Genomic DNA, 17,020 nt, shown 5'->3' with positions numbered 1-17,020 from the left:
GTACTTGTAGACAAATACTAGGCATCTTTTGAAATCATCGAAATTTGGAATGGAAAAGTTACTCAAATCCTCACGACTTTTGTGAAAAATCAAGGCGTTACTTGCTTTGGTACGGTTGACAGGTAAATAATTTGTTAGCATTTTGTAACATTACAATTCTGGAATCTATTTGTAGGTAATTCTTGCACCATTTAACAGTCGCATGATTTGTCCATTAATAAGTAAAAAATTGAAAAGGTAGGTATCCTTGTTTTTAAAAATAAAAATCACCTTGAACAGTTAGTTCGCTTGCTCCTACACCATCCACAGAGTACTTTGTAAATATATGAAAACCATCAGATGACATCCTGTTGAGACTTGAGAGCCGGTACACCAACTGCAGCGTATATGCCTATTGCCTATGGCGTATCCTAACCATACTTTTTCGAATACCCGCTTTTTTTTTAAACTGTCGCATGAGACACGAGACCGGCGTGTTAGGCAGGTATCTAAAATAGTTTTTATTGGTAATAATATTCTACAATTAGTGTTCTACCAAGAACTAACTAAGACCTCAATAATTGGGAACTCGTAAATAATTATTATTATTCCACGCGTACTTTTGCACGGTAGGTACCTGATTTGATAAAACTGTTTATGCCACATTTTTTTAAGAACCTACTAATACCAGTGATATAACTACAGCCATGTAGAACCGTTTGGTTGATTTTTGATTAAATTGTTAAGAACCAAATTACCTAATACAAAACGGAGTTCCACCCTCCGTGGTTCCACCTTAATTAAGATTTACCTTCAGGTAGGTACCTACATACCTAATTAAAAATTCGTTAATCCAATGGGCATACCTAATACCTACTTTTAATTAACCTTGTACATGTACCTACCATATCTGAGCAAAATAAATAAATGATTATGATTAATGATTATAATTATTATGATTATGATTCAAAAAATTAAGTTAATTGAGGCAAAACTTTCGCTACCTTCAGACTGAAATATCAAAAACTGCACCAACTTTGGTTGTTCTAACTCAATACCTAACTTAACCCTAATTTCACTGAGGTGGAGCCGAGAGTAAAAGCTAGATATTTTCCTATCCTAGTACCCACATAAAGAGATAGTAAATACGAATACTATGTAGTGAAGAATGCTACGTATCCTCGATCCTAAATAGCTGAAGCATTTCGCAAGGAAGTTGCGTCGACACTTTGACATATTAACACCTGCGAGACTAAAAATAACAGCTTACAGACGCATGCCTTGCGTATTTGCTTGCAACTTTGTTGGCCTAAATGGTTTGAATGTAAATCAGTAGATGTTGTCTGTCTGAACTCTGAACGTTTTGAATACATGTTTACATACACCCCTTGCACAATGCACTCAAATAAATAGATAAGATTTGTAAGCAGTTTGCAGATATTAGGTCTAAGGTTTTAGCGTCAACGATTGGCGATTTAGTTGCTTTTTTGAGTTGGCAGACACTTTTTCACTATTGGCTAAAAATTATTGTTCCAGCAAGAATAGGTAGAGATAAGTTCAGCCATGGCCATAAAAAATTTCAAGCGATAAGGAAACGAGCTCGGCCATACCAAATTTTATGATTTAAAAAAGTATATTTTAACTAAGAAAAGTAGAGTAAGATGATTTACCTACTATTATTATAATTGCGAAAGTTTCTATATATGTGCACCTTCACACAGCCCATATTCTTTATCAGGTGCTTTTCAGAGATAGTTTGCTCTTGGAAACAGCTATTTATTTCGGAAAATTTAAAGTTCCCACGGGATTTAAAATGTTTGATATATTTACGAAAAATCTGTAGGTACTAATATTATAAATACGAAAGCGTGTCTATCTGTTATCTTTTCACGGCCTTTCTTTTTAAGCAGGTACTATACAGAGAAAGCTTACATCCCGAAAACATACGAACGATTTTTATTCGGGAAAATACAGAATTCTTATGGAACTCTTGAAAACCTAAATCTATATATACTTAATATAATGATTGATGCAGTTTTTCCGAATTGACCAGCAGATCAACGTAAATTGACTTCTCTGATTATACAGCGTATCGAAGGTTAACCGCAATTTAATCATACAATCATGGGTGCCTAGTACCTATTGCAGTATTAGTTACCCTCGGATACTTCCATACAAAAAACTCAGACATGATCAGCGCGCAGCGTAGCGTATCCGTTCGTACCTACATTGAGAACTGAATCTACGATAACATCTGGTAAAGCAGTAGATACTTCAAAGTTCAATGTAGGTAAATGAGTGCGGAATACATGCCGAAATTTTGGTTTAAAATCACACAATTTTGTATTGTAAATCGAGGCGCCTAAATCAGTGCTAATCATTCGTAACGCTGTTAATAAGACAGCGTAGAAACGAAGACGGTTAAACCAATTCTAGAGTTATTTTATTAGTCCTTCTAGCATGATTGTAGAATTTTTGATCTTCTTCCGTACCTTATTCCACGCTGCGTTGGGTCGGCACAACGTGTCTTTTTCTTCCACTCACTTCTGTCTTCCGTCAATACATTATCCACCCCTATTACACGCATATCCTCTTTCACGCAATCTATCCACCTTTTCTTTGGTTGTCCTCTCCTCTTATTTCCTTGCACATGCATATTTAACATTCTTCTACTGACATGGCTTTCTTCCCTCCGCATTATATGCCCATACCATGCCAGATTGTAGTATTTTTGATCGACTTCCAAAAAAGGCTAAGTATTTTTTTCTATGCATGACCGATTTTCTTTGAGATTTGATTTGCGTGATTTTTTATTCGATATAGATAGCAAGTTTCATTAACTTTGGCTCTAACTAGCAAGCTAGTTATGCAAGCTTTTGCGCAAAAACCGTCACATTAATGTGAATTGCACTAAAGAGCTTAAAAGTTCCTTTCAAAATAAAGTTTCAAAAGCCGTCTTCCACACGAGCAAAACAAAACGCCCGACTTTTATAGGAAGGACCTACTTTGTAGTGGTGAGGTCGGTGTTTAGGGTTCCGTACCTCAAAAGGAAACAAGGAACTATTTTAGGATCACTTCGTTGTGTCTATCTGTCGTGTCTGTCAAGAAACCAATAGGGTACTCCCCGTTGATTCTAGAATCATGAAATTTGGCAGGAAATATCTGAAAATCATGAATTTGTGGTTACATCACAAAAAAATTGAAATGTACTCATGAACAAATAATAATTATTAATTACTATTTTCAACTTTCAAAGTAAGATTAATATGCCAAGTAGGGTAGGTACCATAATATGAAAGGGCTTTGCCTGTAAATTCATTTTTATTTATTTTAATGCATAATAGTTTTTGATTTATATTGAAAAAATACGACTGTACCTACCTAGTACGAAACCCAAGGTGCGCGAGTCTGACTCGCACTTGACCAGTCCTTATTTTAAAGGAACTTTATCTGTGATCAGAAAAACTAGGTACCAACACCTGATGCGAAGCGAGTAACGACGTACGCCGGTGTTTTTCTGTCATGGAGTTAAAAACCTGTCCCCACCTAACATGCTTGTTATGGCTCAAGCCTCAAGTATAACATAATATTATTATGTGTAGGTATGTAGTGTGGAAACCGGTGGTTGTATCTAGAAGTCTCATTCACAAGCACTCACCCCGGGCAACTCGCTCGCCCAGACGTATCGGGCATCACAATAAACTATTGAGTCTTCACGTGACCAGGTTTTATTCAGGTCAAAGTGAGACACATGGTTTAAAAACTGGAAAAGGACCGGTGGATGGTAGAGCCTTGACTTATAAGAACTATAAGCTTCAAGAAATACATATTTTGATTTCCATTGAAAAGTAAGGAACTAAGCGCCCTCTCCTCTAAAATCCCGTAATCCTTTTAGATACGTATTATCACTTCAAAATAAGTATTCTTTATTGAAAATATTACAATAAAACTTAAACCTAGCCTTATCTAATTACTATACAAATCACGCCAGCGTGGAATGGTGCAAAGAATACTGGCTGCGTTTCCACGCTGGACAGCCAGGCGCATTTGCGCAAAAAATTAGCCAGCGCTTCAGTCACCAGATGAGGCTATTAATCGCGGTGAAATGTCTCGTAATTTTTTTTAGCACTAAGACTCCATGGCCCCAGGGTCTCGACGGCAAACGGAACAGAAATGTAACTCTCGATAAGAGAGACATATTTATTCCGCTTGCATTTGCAGCCATTTCTGCTGCGGCTCCCGGTCTTGTTGCTGTCTCCCTGATATGATACGGGGCCAATTTGTCAACGCAAGTTGCGTCGCATATTAGCGCCCGTCCCCATTCCTAGGGAACCAGTGTCAATCCTTCTTGCCATCATCCCGACTAATCCTTGCTGGCTCAATGAACGCAGGAATGTATATGGTGGCAAAAGCCCTTTTGATCGTATCATTAAGAGAGCATGCCTAAATAGCCAACCGGAGCTCCTCTGGCAAGAGAGCCCGCGGGGAACAAATTTATCAACCTCTTTTCCACACGGACATCTGTGCTGATGACACAGTGGTGTTCCCAATCTGAGACCTAGCGCCACACGAAGACATGAAGCCAATACCCAGATTTCTTTTCGGATAATGCTAGAAGCCTGTACGGTATCTGTCATTTGTAAGATTTTGCAGCAAATTCGAATGTGTCAGCTGAACCAATGGTAAATCCCAAAGTTTTGGTGTAGTACGTTCGTCGTGTTGTCGACATTGGGACATCTGACCTTCCAACACTCATAGATTTAAGGCACAGTAAAGCTGTATATTTTACTGTGCCTTAAATCTGTCAGGACAGTGGGACGTATGGTCACTTTAGTGTTGATGCACTCGAGCCCGATAGAGACGTGCGGAGCCTTATAGGAAACTACAATTTACAATAGTAAAGGAGTATGCCGTCTAGTGCAGGACATAGATTAATACGCTTAAAAGGAATTGACCCGTAGTTCCTGGTGTGGAGAGCTTAAAGCAGACCATAATTATAGCTCCAGTCAATGATAGAATGCTTCAGGGCGGCCTTATATCGACTGCCAATGAACCCTTTGTGAACTAAGACTGTTGTAGATGGGCTGCGGTTTATCGAAGACAAAGGAAGTTTTCTTTAACGAATTTCAAATCACATATCTCTGTAAAAGTGGTATCTAGTCTTATCTGATTACTTATTAATTTAAAAGCACTTTTTATTTAGTGCACCTTTACGAATAAAAAAATATATATTAGGAAGCGATCAATACTATAAATAAAATAGTTCACGTTTCAATAGAGCTTACAGTTTATTGATGGAAAAGGAAAAATAAATTCAATAATAATTTGCACGTTCGGTTCGTACCATAATCTAAATGAAACATGGTTATATATTTTTTCAGCGACTAAAATTGTTTGTAGTTAATAAATTATTTATTCATTTGTAATAGGTAGGTACTTATTATTTTCTTAAAATATGACTCAATTGTTTTATTGTGCATAACACTTTAGGAAAAACCAATTTTAGAGCACTTCTTATTTGAAAGTTAAAACCGACTTTGCTTAAAACTATTCAAGCTGCGATAGACAGCCATTGAAGAGTCACACTAAAGGTTACCATTTCGATTATAATCTATAGTTTAGATTGGTATAGATTCTATACCATATATAAATTTAGATTATAATCTATACCAAGATAAAGAACTTCTAGCAATGACTGAAAAGCGAGAACCACCAAAAGATTTCACGACAGTTAGGGAACATCACGAGATCTCTTCTTATTTCTCTCAAAACGTCGAGGCTTCCACGTCACTGGCAGGCGTCAAATGTTAGTAAATTTAACGCAGGTAGCTCCGGTAGCCCTTAAAGTATCATGTCGTCGATTCTGAATCGAAGCGAGAGTTCCCTTACTCTAGTTCACGCTGACAAAATTACGAGCATCTGCTAGTTCAAGAGTCCAAAATAACTGGCGACTGTCGTAAAATGTATGTTCATATGTAACTCAATTAAATTTATTGGACGTTAAGATAAGCTGCTCAGACTGCTAAACGGGCATCAGTTACAGCACTTGGAGCGCTCAATGTAGCCACGTGGCAATGAGTGGCTGATAAAACGTCAATTAAAATCCTGTGCGGCTTTGATATTGAGTTTTTTTAGCCACTAATAGCACTTAAGTGTGATTTATGGTACATTTATTGGTCTCTTGTATTTAATGGTCTAAGATCGGTTACCTATTAGAAATATCTACCCTCATTTGGTATTTAATTGTGGTAGAAAATATATGGTACATAATGTGCTGATTGATACATCGCACATATGTAGGTTGCCTAGCTAAATTACGTGCTAATGATGTTAAAAAATAAAATTAAAATATTTTTTTCGATCAACTTCCCTTATTAATTATTTATAAAAGTTGAGCGTCAGCTGAAAGATGGACTTAAAAAACAAAGGTGGCCTAGTTTCCCCTCCCCGAACCATGAGGTTGCCAGGCATAAACGGGTAAGAAAGCGTTATAATATACCCTCATCTGTTATTTAATCGAATTTCAATTTTAATTTTTATCGAATTTTATTTTCCAAGCCTACCGTACGTAATAGGTTGCTTTACCCATTTTTTTAATCCACGGTTGTCTATATTTAATATGTTTTTTTTCTGCGGAGTGACAAAGAAGTGTTGCGCGCAATGCAAGTCCATGTGCGTCTGTCTGTACGTTGCTTGTAATCACGATTGCTATCATATTTATATTGACACTACATCAATGAAACAATACAATATCTAAAGTCAAATCGAAACAAATCTCAGCTAAGAATATACTGATTGCTGATATTAGGTAAGTATATTTGAGGGAAAGTTCTAGTTTAAGATTTACGAGTATATTCCGTGTTTCTGATTGGAATTGTAGTTACTCGCAGCGGAGATTAGGTACAATGGCTCGACAACCCTCCATAACCGCTACTCCAAGAAGAAAAAAGCACAGCTTACCTTTGCAAGTTCCCGGGTAGTCCAACGAGAGGTGCTTAGCGGGGCGGCGGCAGGCTCGGCGTCGCAGGCGGCACAGCGAGCGGTAGGTCTTGCCGTCGCTGCCGCACACGGGCCCCGCGCGACGGCAGGTGGCTGCGCACACGCACCGCGCCCGGCCGCCCCTCACCACGCACCGCCGCCCCACACCACAAGACACGCCTGCGCACGATTCTGTGGAAGATATACTTCTCTTAGTAACAGACTAACCAGGAAATCATCCAGTGTATGAAATACCGGAACTACATATTTCATCTGAAAAAAAAAACCGGTCAAGTGCGAGTCGGGCTGGCGCAACGAGGGTTCCGTACTAAAGAAGAATCACTTTTGATAACGAACCCTAAAACTAACTGTTTGTAGAGCTATTCTTGTTGCAACAATGCATTGTAGACGATATATAGTGAGTGAGCGTCAGCCGTCAACCTATCAGAGATGATTGCGATCGTGACATTGTAGCTGTCATTCTACCACAATCGAGCAGCTGGTTAGCGGATACTTACCTACTTACTATTGGCTACAAAGCATTATTGCAACACTTGAAACAGACTATCATAAATCATCCAATCACAACAATTGCGATTGTAATAATGATTTTCGGTTTTTCGGCAGGTTTTCGGGATTCGACCTCCTGTTTCGAGGATGCCATTCCAGCACTTTGCAATCTCAAAGTCTATTGGTTCTGTCGAACCGCCAATTTATTTTATTGAATGTCATTCAATGAAATCTTTACAGTACGCGGCCGATAGTAATGTACATCGACCTTAGAAGTAGATAGCAAATATGTAGAGCACTGTCTCTGTCGTTGAAACCGACAAAACGTCAAATAGGTTTGAATGACAGAGACAACGCTCTACAAAGCCGAAATGCCATTCCAAAGGCCGATGTTTTTGATGCCTACATTACTTTCGGCCGTGTACTGTACGAGATATACCGAGAGCAGTCTCTTACACTACTTTAATTTAAATAAAATGATAGTCAGCTAATAATAGTTGTAGATTGTGCGATAACATTATGTTATACACGCTCAAGGCGGAATTAAACACAATTATTCCAATTACAGTGTTAATGAGCGTACTTTATTCCTCTATGTGTTTACGCCACGTGAATGTCGGGTGACTCAACGGTCGCATATTTTAAGATGTTGTCGCGTCGCTTTTTTACGCTGTGACGTTATGGCATTTGACTTGCTGTGACCATACTGAGCTGAGACCTACTGCCATTTACGGTTACGACACTCGGTCCTTGATGAAATTAGGGTCTTTTTTACATTTTATATGTAAAAGTAAAAAATGCCCTGAGCATATTGTGTGTGATTCTTCAAGCAACGTCGGTTACAGTTGGCTGGCGATCCGCAGCGCATATTAAGAGGCTCCGGGAACTCTAAAGAACGTGCACCAGTGCCTCTCTTACGCGACACCCACTGGGCTCATTTTGGGCTGTAAGCTGTAACGGCAACCCTGTGTTGAAAAAGGCAACGTGGGCAATTCTGCGACTGTTTCGATGCTGCATCGTGTTTTGTATTTGAACGTGGCGCATCGGTAATGTGAGGAGAGGTATCAAAATAATAAATTCCAGAGCCTCACTAAATCCTTTAATCACTGCAACCCTGCAGCTGGCCGTTTTAAGCTTGAATGTGCGCCGAGTGAAACTTTCGACGCTAACGTAAAATATCGCAGCTTGTTTTTGGTCGCCGATGATAAAAGTATCGTGTGTGTCTAATTGCTCAAGCGGATAGGTACTGGACATAATCTTCTTTACCTACTGGGTTTCTTTTCCGCACTTAGAAGTAGCCGTCCGTTGTATGTGAAATATAAATAAATACACAAAAAATGTTTTTACCTAATGTCCGTTTTAGGAAATATTAATGTCCTTTGAAACCATCCAACCGATGTGCTCCGAACTGGTTTCATTAGAAAAGCAATAATGCGAAGATGGTTTTAGACCATTTAAATATTACATTCGGCACTTTTTTTAATCCTAGTATCATAAGGTACGCCGGGTATCCACAAGGTAATATTCGTTAATCAATCGCCACTGTTACATGGTCACATTCATATGAGTTAACAATGCCCATAAATACTAGATAGATATCTATCGGACGATGCACGGCTGGCCTAATTCGGTAAATCAAACAATAATACTTAATTGCTTATCTCTGCATTTGTGCAATGTGTATCGCGTATTATTTACATTGGCACTTGGAATTATTACAAATATTTGACTTTTGTAAAAGTTTATACGATACTAGCTTATGCTCGCGACTTCGTCCGCGTGGACTACACAAATTTCAAACCCCTATTTCACCCAGTTAGAAGTTGAATTTTCAAAAATCTTTTCTTAGCGGATGCCTACGTTATAATAGCTATCGCTTAAGCTTAATTTCAACCCGATCCGTCCAGTGGTTTGGGCTGTGTGTTGATAGATCAGTCAGTCAGTCAGTCAGTCAGTCAGTCACCTTTTCCTTTTATATATTTATTATTATTATTATAAACTACACTCTATTTCTGAGCCGTTGCTCTAAATACCTACCTCGTCACACTAACTTATCTCCAGTAGTTTATCGTTATGGTTTAATGGAAACCATAAACGTGTTCCGGTCATTCCGGTAGCTACATAAATATGCATTGGCCACTAACTAAGATCATCGCCTGTAAATCTAGTTCTGGTTTTATCTATGTTTTATCTGCACTAATAAAAGTCTGTAAAACAGGATTTAATTATATGATTGTAATAATATAATAATTAAGACAAATTAACGGTTGAGGAGAGCTATATCTACTACGTGATCAAATTTGAAATAAGGAGATCCGTAGGAGAATCAGAGTAACCGACATAGCTCAATGAAGTGTCAATGGGCAGGACACAGTTCGAAAAACTGATGGACTATATAGTCTTAGAATCAAAAATTCACCGAACTAAACTGACGTTTTTGTTTTACCACAGTTCACGAATCAAACGTCGAGGCTTCACCTATACTGGCGGGCTCGAAATATAGGTAGGCTTAAGGCTAGGTAGGTTATGAAACGACGAGGTATCTTTGATTTCACGTCACCCCAAGACTAATATTTGACAGATGTCGATTCATGGTCAAACCGAGAGTTTAATCAGTCTAATACTCACCAGCACAGGCAGTACAAGGCACACCGCCAGAAAGCGCCTTGTAGAAGAATATCTCGCCACTGTCGAGGTCGCGAGGGCTCCAGGCGGCCGGAGCGCGCGCACCGCCTGCGCAGCACTCCGCGCGCCCCACGCGCAGCGACGCCACCGAGCTGCACCGCCCGCCGCGCTCCATCCCCGACCAGCAGATCCCGGCTAGCAACAACAAAACACGTTTAAATTCTACACTATGTAGGTTAGGTAATAGCTTTTACCTGCGATTTCGTCTGCATGTTATCACCATTCACTACATCCTTACTAATATTATAATTACGAACGTGTCTGTTTGTCTGACTACTTTTTGTCCCGGAAAATCAAAGTGTTCCCACGGGATTTTAAAAACCTAAATCCACGCGGACGAAGTCGCGGATATCACCTAATAATTTATAAATTAAACCCTCTCACCGCGCTGAGCTCCTATTTATTTTGATTAAACTCAGAAATTACTGTATACGGAAAGAGCGATTATTATCTAAGACGGTAAGATACCCCTATTATTATTTGCAAAAATGTGTTTGTTTGGCGCTGTCGGGTTCCAGCATATATAATCTAAGGGTTTCAGTTTTGAACTTCGAATAACGAACACGATTCGTGCCTGTCACAAAATGCTACGATTGTAATACTGAGTAGATACGTGTAGCCAGCCTTAGATAATGCGTGTACGCGTACGGTCGTGTTGGTCCGCGGTCGGATTCCAGCGCTGAGTCACGACTCACGGCTCGCTAGACGGGCCGCAGACACTATTTTTCAAAGACCGGCCGCCCGGCTCGCCGTACATGGCCGCCCGTTACCCGCCGAGACCCGAGCCGAGAAACTATTAGGGCTTCTTCACATTGTTAGAACTTCCTCAATACAGGAGTCAATTCTAGATATGGTTGATAGATCTGATGTTAATAAGCTTCGATCTCTACACACACATTTAACATTCCTAATATGCTCCCTTTCCCTCCAAGTAAACGTAAACTTTTGCTAGGATTAGGTAGAAGTTTGCCATTTCAAAATGGACGTCTTGCCTTGTCATTGGCCTTTTTGTTGAGATTTTTGTCCAAACTCTAGGTAGGTACATATTTATACTAATTTAATATAAGTACTCGGCAGGAAATATTGTACATCGACCTTTGGAAAGAGAGCGGTTTCGTATAGCGTTGTGTATGTCGCTGAGACCGACAAAACGACACAGGTATGGGTGACATGAGGCAACGCTCTACAAAGCCGAAATCCCTTTCTAAAGGTCGATGTACAATATTTTCTACCGGCTCCTGTACCTACTTATATTTTCTATTTTTCATCCAAAATGGCGAACGGTGGAACTACTTCTGTTGCTCGACATCGAAGAAGAAAGACAGAAGTCACGACAAAAAGTCTCGCCGACGAGGATGACACAGCAAATTATCCTATTTGTGTCGACGACCACAGTTCCTTATCTGAACTTACGCTTACTTTTCCTTGTGCATTTGAGACGTGTTAATTGTAAAACTCATGAACACGAGACTTTTAAAATGTTTGATGCAGCGATGAACGGAGGTCTGAGCTCGATTGTTAAGAAATTCGAACTCCAAATATTTTAACTTGAATATCGCTTTTACATACTGAAAATTAGGTATTTATTAGAAATAAGCTGGTGAGTACCTAAAGGACGGGTAAAATATCTTTGGAAAGTACCTGGATGTTGTGTATCAACTCAGTTCGCATTTTTTGTGGAATCTTCTTTAAAATAATAACCGCACACTTAAAATCGTATCAGCTGTCATCATAAACAACCCATAGCAGACCCACTACTGAGAACGGGTCTCCTCTCAGAATGAGAAGGGTGTAGGCCTTAGTCCGCCACGCTGGATCCACCCTGAGGTATCGTATGTATTTCAACCTTGTTTATTACACGGTTCGACGCATTATAGCATATAAAATTATTTTAATAGTTTAGGCGAGTATGTAAAAATTGTTACATAAAGTCGTTAAATGTAAAGCTTTTACAATAAAATATTATAGCAACCCATATCCCACTCCACCCACCTAAACAGTTGAGGTGGAACTAACCAAATCGGTATTTTATTTATGTGGTGCATCATTTTACAATAAAATATATTGAGTAATGTGGCAAACATCAATAAGTTATTTTCTCAACACAGGACAGGTCCTGTACTATTGAAATCTAACTTTTCTTAACCGCACACTTAAAATCGTATCAGCTGTCATCATAAACAACCCATAGCAGACCCACTACTGAGAACGGGTCTCCTCTCAGAATGAGAAGGGTGTAGGCCTTAGCCCGCCACGCTGGATCCACCCTGAGGTATCGTATGTATTTCAACCTTGTTTATTACACGGTTCGACGCATTTATAGCATATAAAACTATTTTAATAGTTTAGGCGAGTATGTAAAAATTGTTACATAAAGTCGTAAAATGTAAAGCTTTTACAATAAAATATTATAGCAACCCATATCCCACTCCACCCACCTAAACAGTTGAGGTGGAACTAACCAAATCGGTATTTTATTTATGTGGTGTATCATTTTACAATAAAATATATTGTGTAATGTGGCAAACATCAATAAGTTATTTTCTCAACACAGGACAGGTCCTGTACTATGGAAATCTAACTTTTCACGGCTTATCCGTTAAACCAATTTGGACAAAATTTGGTACAGAGCTAGCTTGCATCCCGAGCATTGGACATATGCTACTTTTTATATCGCAAAATCAAAGAGTGCCCATGGAATTTTTTAATAACCTAAATCTAAGTGGCCGAAGTCACGGGCAGCATCTATTTAATAATAGAAATAGCTCGCATCTTGGAAACGGACATGGGCTACTTTTTATACCGGAAAATCAAAGAGTTCCCACGGAATTTATAAAGATTAAAAAGAAAATTTTTAAAGAGTAAATAATAACCCTGTAAATAATGGGGATTAGATGGAGAGACGATATCGAACAAGTCGCAGGGAATCGCTGCTGGATCGGCACTAGACCAACAATAATACTATTACGACAACTGACAAGTATTAAAGAAGGCAGTGCTTAGGACAAGAAATCACGACGATGACGTGCTTCTTTGATAAAATTTCCAAGTCCTGATTCGTTTGACCCCATCGGCCGTATAAAAAATGCGCATTAAAATTATTATTAACCGCGATTTTCTGTATAAAGCGGCTGTCGTATCGGCGATCACCATTCACCGGTAAAAATGCGAATGGAATTGAATAATGGTTTACACGGCGCGGTCGCGGCGGCCATTGACTCGCTGTCTGCTGCGCGTACGCCGAACGGCCTATCTTTTCTTTACGCTACACAGAGTAAAAACTTTATCAGCCTTGTAAATGAACTTAGGAAGCTCAGACTATGCTTAGCCAAGACGTTCGGCTCAGTTGAGACTTGCGACAGCATATATCAGTCGAATTATTTTTTCACCATCTTGATCAACCCATCGCCGGCTCACTACAGAGCACGGGTCTCCTATAGAGAGAAGGGTTTTGCCCATAGTCTACCACGCTGGCCATGTGCGGATTGGTAGACTTCACACACCTTTGAGAACATTATGGAGAACTCTCAGGCATGCAGGTTTCCTCGCGATGTTTTCCTTCACCGTTAATGATATTTCAATTACTACGAAAAATATAGCCTATGTCATTTCATCATCATCATCATCAACCAATAGACGTCCACTGCTGGACATAGGTCTCTTGTACGGACTTCCACACGCCACGGTCTTGCGCCGCCTGGGTCCAGCAGCTCCCTGCGAACTGCGTCTGATGTCGTCCGTCCACCTATAGTGGGGGGTCTTCCAACGCTGCGTCTTCCGGTGCGAGGTTGCCATTCCAGCACCTTGGGACCCTATGTCATTCAGGAATAATTAAATTAGAAATGTAGCTTTCTACGGGTAAAAGAATTTTCAAAGTCCGTTCAGTAGTTCTAGAAATTACCCCCTACAAACAAATTTTCAAACTTTACCTATTAGTATAGAAGTATGGATTACGCACTTGTTTCAATTTTATAAACGGACCATTCCTATGCACATTAGTTGCAATTTCATGATGGTTTGGAGAAACCGTGTGTAAAGTCTAGAAAAAACCTTTAGGTAGATATAATTTATAAAATAATTACCATCCGCCTGACGCATAGACCGGCGCGGGCGCCGATTTTTTTAGGTTTGGCGCCACAATAATTACGGATTATGAAAACAGATCTGTATTTTGAATCCTCATAGGTAATCTACTTTTACTCCCTTTTAGTGTTCCGTAGCTACTTGAAAAAAGCTTAACTTACACTTCGGCGTCTGTCTGTCAGGGATTTTTTATAAATCGACTTACAAAAAGGAGGTTCTTAAATCGGTGGCTTTTTTTTCAGAAAAAATATTAAGGTACCTAGTAACCGCACTATAAGTTACAATGTCTAATTAAGCAGTTACCTACTTAGAATACACTCTTGATTGAAAGAAACAAATCAACCGCAAAAAAAACTACTTATGTTTGTTAATTTTTGATTTTTGTTCACGGAAAGTTTTTCCGACTGAATCACGGAATACTAATTGTAAAGTGAAAGAATTATTTGCACTTGCCCGGTTTTTTGTAGCTAAAGTATTTTGATTAAACCGTGGCCGATTTTTTTCTTGACATTGCTGTTAAATAGAAGATAGGAAAAAATTTGGTATTTTGATTAATCTTTATTTAATAGGTACCTACCAGACAATGGTTAGGAAAGAAATATTTTAATTGTATAATTAGCAAAACAAAGCTACATTTCTGGATTTTAAAATACCTAGTTAGATATTTTCATTGCATTAGGTATAAGCTGTAGGTGTTTATCCAACCACTATACCTTGTCTAATATAGGATGGTGATTATGACAGCTCACGTCTATGAAGTTCCGTATTATTTTTTTGTAAAAAATATATTCTACACATAAGTGTCGTAGGTACTTCATTTTATTTTATTTTATTTATTAGGTTAACTTTCGGCTACTTATACTATTACATTAAAAAATTCTTATTCTGAACATATAACTTACTAAATGTAGTCGCCATTTACAAGTTAACACAACATTTACAAAAATATGTTACAAAATAAAAATACATTGATGGATACCACTACCGAGTAGAAATACCACCGACTTATCGTAGTGAAGCGCATACGCATGCATAACGAATAACCACAGACTAATAAACATCGATTTTGAAATAAAATAAATCGAACATATAAAAATTAATATTTAGGTAACTTATATTACTTTTTTATAAATATTAAAGTTCTATTCACATAATAAGAATATATATATATAGATCTAATATTGTATTAAATAAATTATTATTGTATACTGTTGTAAAAAAATGTTAATTTTTTTTTTTAAATTATAATCTGACCATACAACTATCGATTTCAAGTTCTATGAGGATAATAATCGATAATAGGTGTATTACCAATTATACGCTACCTCACCCATGCCTCTGAGCTGTTAAAATCACCATCCTATATTAGAAAAGGTATAGCTGACTCGCTCCGTCCGAAAAATTCTTTCTTATGGGAGCCTATGTTAAAGGAGAGAATCTAGCTAAGTATTATACGAAATCTCAAATATATCCCAATATATCTAAATATAAACCCAGTGGCTTGTATTATGACAGGTTAGTTAGTTTCCTCTTTTTATATTTATATTTTACATAGGTAAAAATATCAATATAAAATATATATACCTACCTAGTGTCTAAGATTATAAAATAATATACTTACCTAAGTACTATTAATAAATAATATATAAATATATTTAATAATATAACTAACACAAAAAAGGAGAGTAAGCTTCAGCTTGAAGCTTTTTCTCCTCTTTTGTGTTGAAGTTTTCAAGTATTTTGTTGTATAAGACTAGTAAGTACTACGTAAGTACACTCATATTGTTTCCCACAAATTACTATGGGTTGATTTTCGGAATGATCGCTAAACTCATTCATTATTATTCTTCCGAAGTCGGGTAAGAACTAAAAAAAGCTTCAAAATTCCAAGCGGCCACGTGAAACAAACAACGCGTCATCGGCATGCGCGCAATAACACAAATAGATTTGTAGCAATCAAGTCTCATATTGTGGCATGAATGACCCCAGAATAGACAACTCTAAGATCGTTTATTCAATTATGCACGCCTCTATTTTTGATTTTCTGTTTACAGCAAATTAATTAACTGATGAATACCTAAGAGCGTGCAAAAGCTAAGTGACTGCTTTTTGTCAAAAACAGGTCAAGTGCGCGTCAGACTCGCATACGAAGGGTCTGTAAAATCGTATAAGAAATAAAACTTTTTAATCTATTTCATGGCAGCCATTTTAAAATTTTTATTATTTGTTGTTATAGCGGAGATAGAAATACACATTCTGTGAAAATTCCAACTCTCTACTTACGTATTACAGCAGAGTCTTAGTAATAATACTTACTTAGTAACATTTTTCACTGTTTCGTAATGACTGATTTTATTAATTGATAATAATTTTGTATTTTACTTTTATTTTAATGTATCAGCTTGAACACAGGGAACTTTTAAATGTTTAATTTTTTATTTTTTTTGGCACATGCTGTGACACCTATTAATAAGTTGTATATCAAATAATGTATATGTGTATATATATTTGAACATGTATATACCTACCAATTTTATGGTTGTCTTAATAAATATATATATGAATATAATTATAAATACTGCAGTGCCCCTTGTTTACCTAAAATAGCAAACTCCTCTACGAACATACAGTAATAGTTATTTATCTAATGCAAAATCCGCATCAAAATCGGCACAGAGAATGAAACGAAAATATTACTTGACCTACCTTCTGAACCTTTTTGATAGGTACCTACTTAGATAAAAAAGTTTGTTACTATAATATTTTTTTTAACATAAAACTAGAT

General features: G+C 37.8%; 1 protein-coding gene across 2 annotated transcripts in view; it reads right to left on the bottom strand.

Moving 5' to 3' along the window:
• Positions 1-17,020, bottom strand: part of Fs (Follistatin) — a 39,289-nt gene that overhangs the window by 9,556 nt on the left and 12,713 nt on the right. For both annotated transcript variants that reach the window (XM_069505490.1, XM_034979401.2), the window contains exons 2-3: positions 10,096-10,287; positions 6,940-7,149 (exon numbers count right to left, since the gene is read on the bottom strand). In XM_069505490.1, coding sequence (XP_069361591.1) covers positions 6,940-7,149; positions 10,096-10,287 — 402 coding nt within the window. The remainder of the gene's footprint in view (positions 1-6,939; positions 7,150-10,095; positions 10,288-17,020) is intronic.

Source organism: Maniola hyperantus, chromosome 20, assembly GCF_902806685.2.
Source record: "Maniola hyperantus chromosome 20, iAphHyp1.2, whole genome shotgun sequence".
Classification (NCBI taxonomy): Eukaryota; Metazoa; Arthropoda; class Insecta; order Lepidoptera; family Nymphalidae; genus Maniola; species Maniola hyperantus.
The sequence above is the reverse complement of the archived record's forward strand: the minus strand, read 5'-3'. Positions and strand labels throughout refer to the sequence as shown.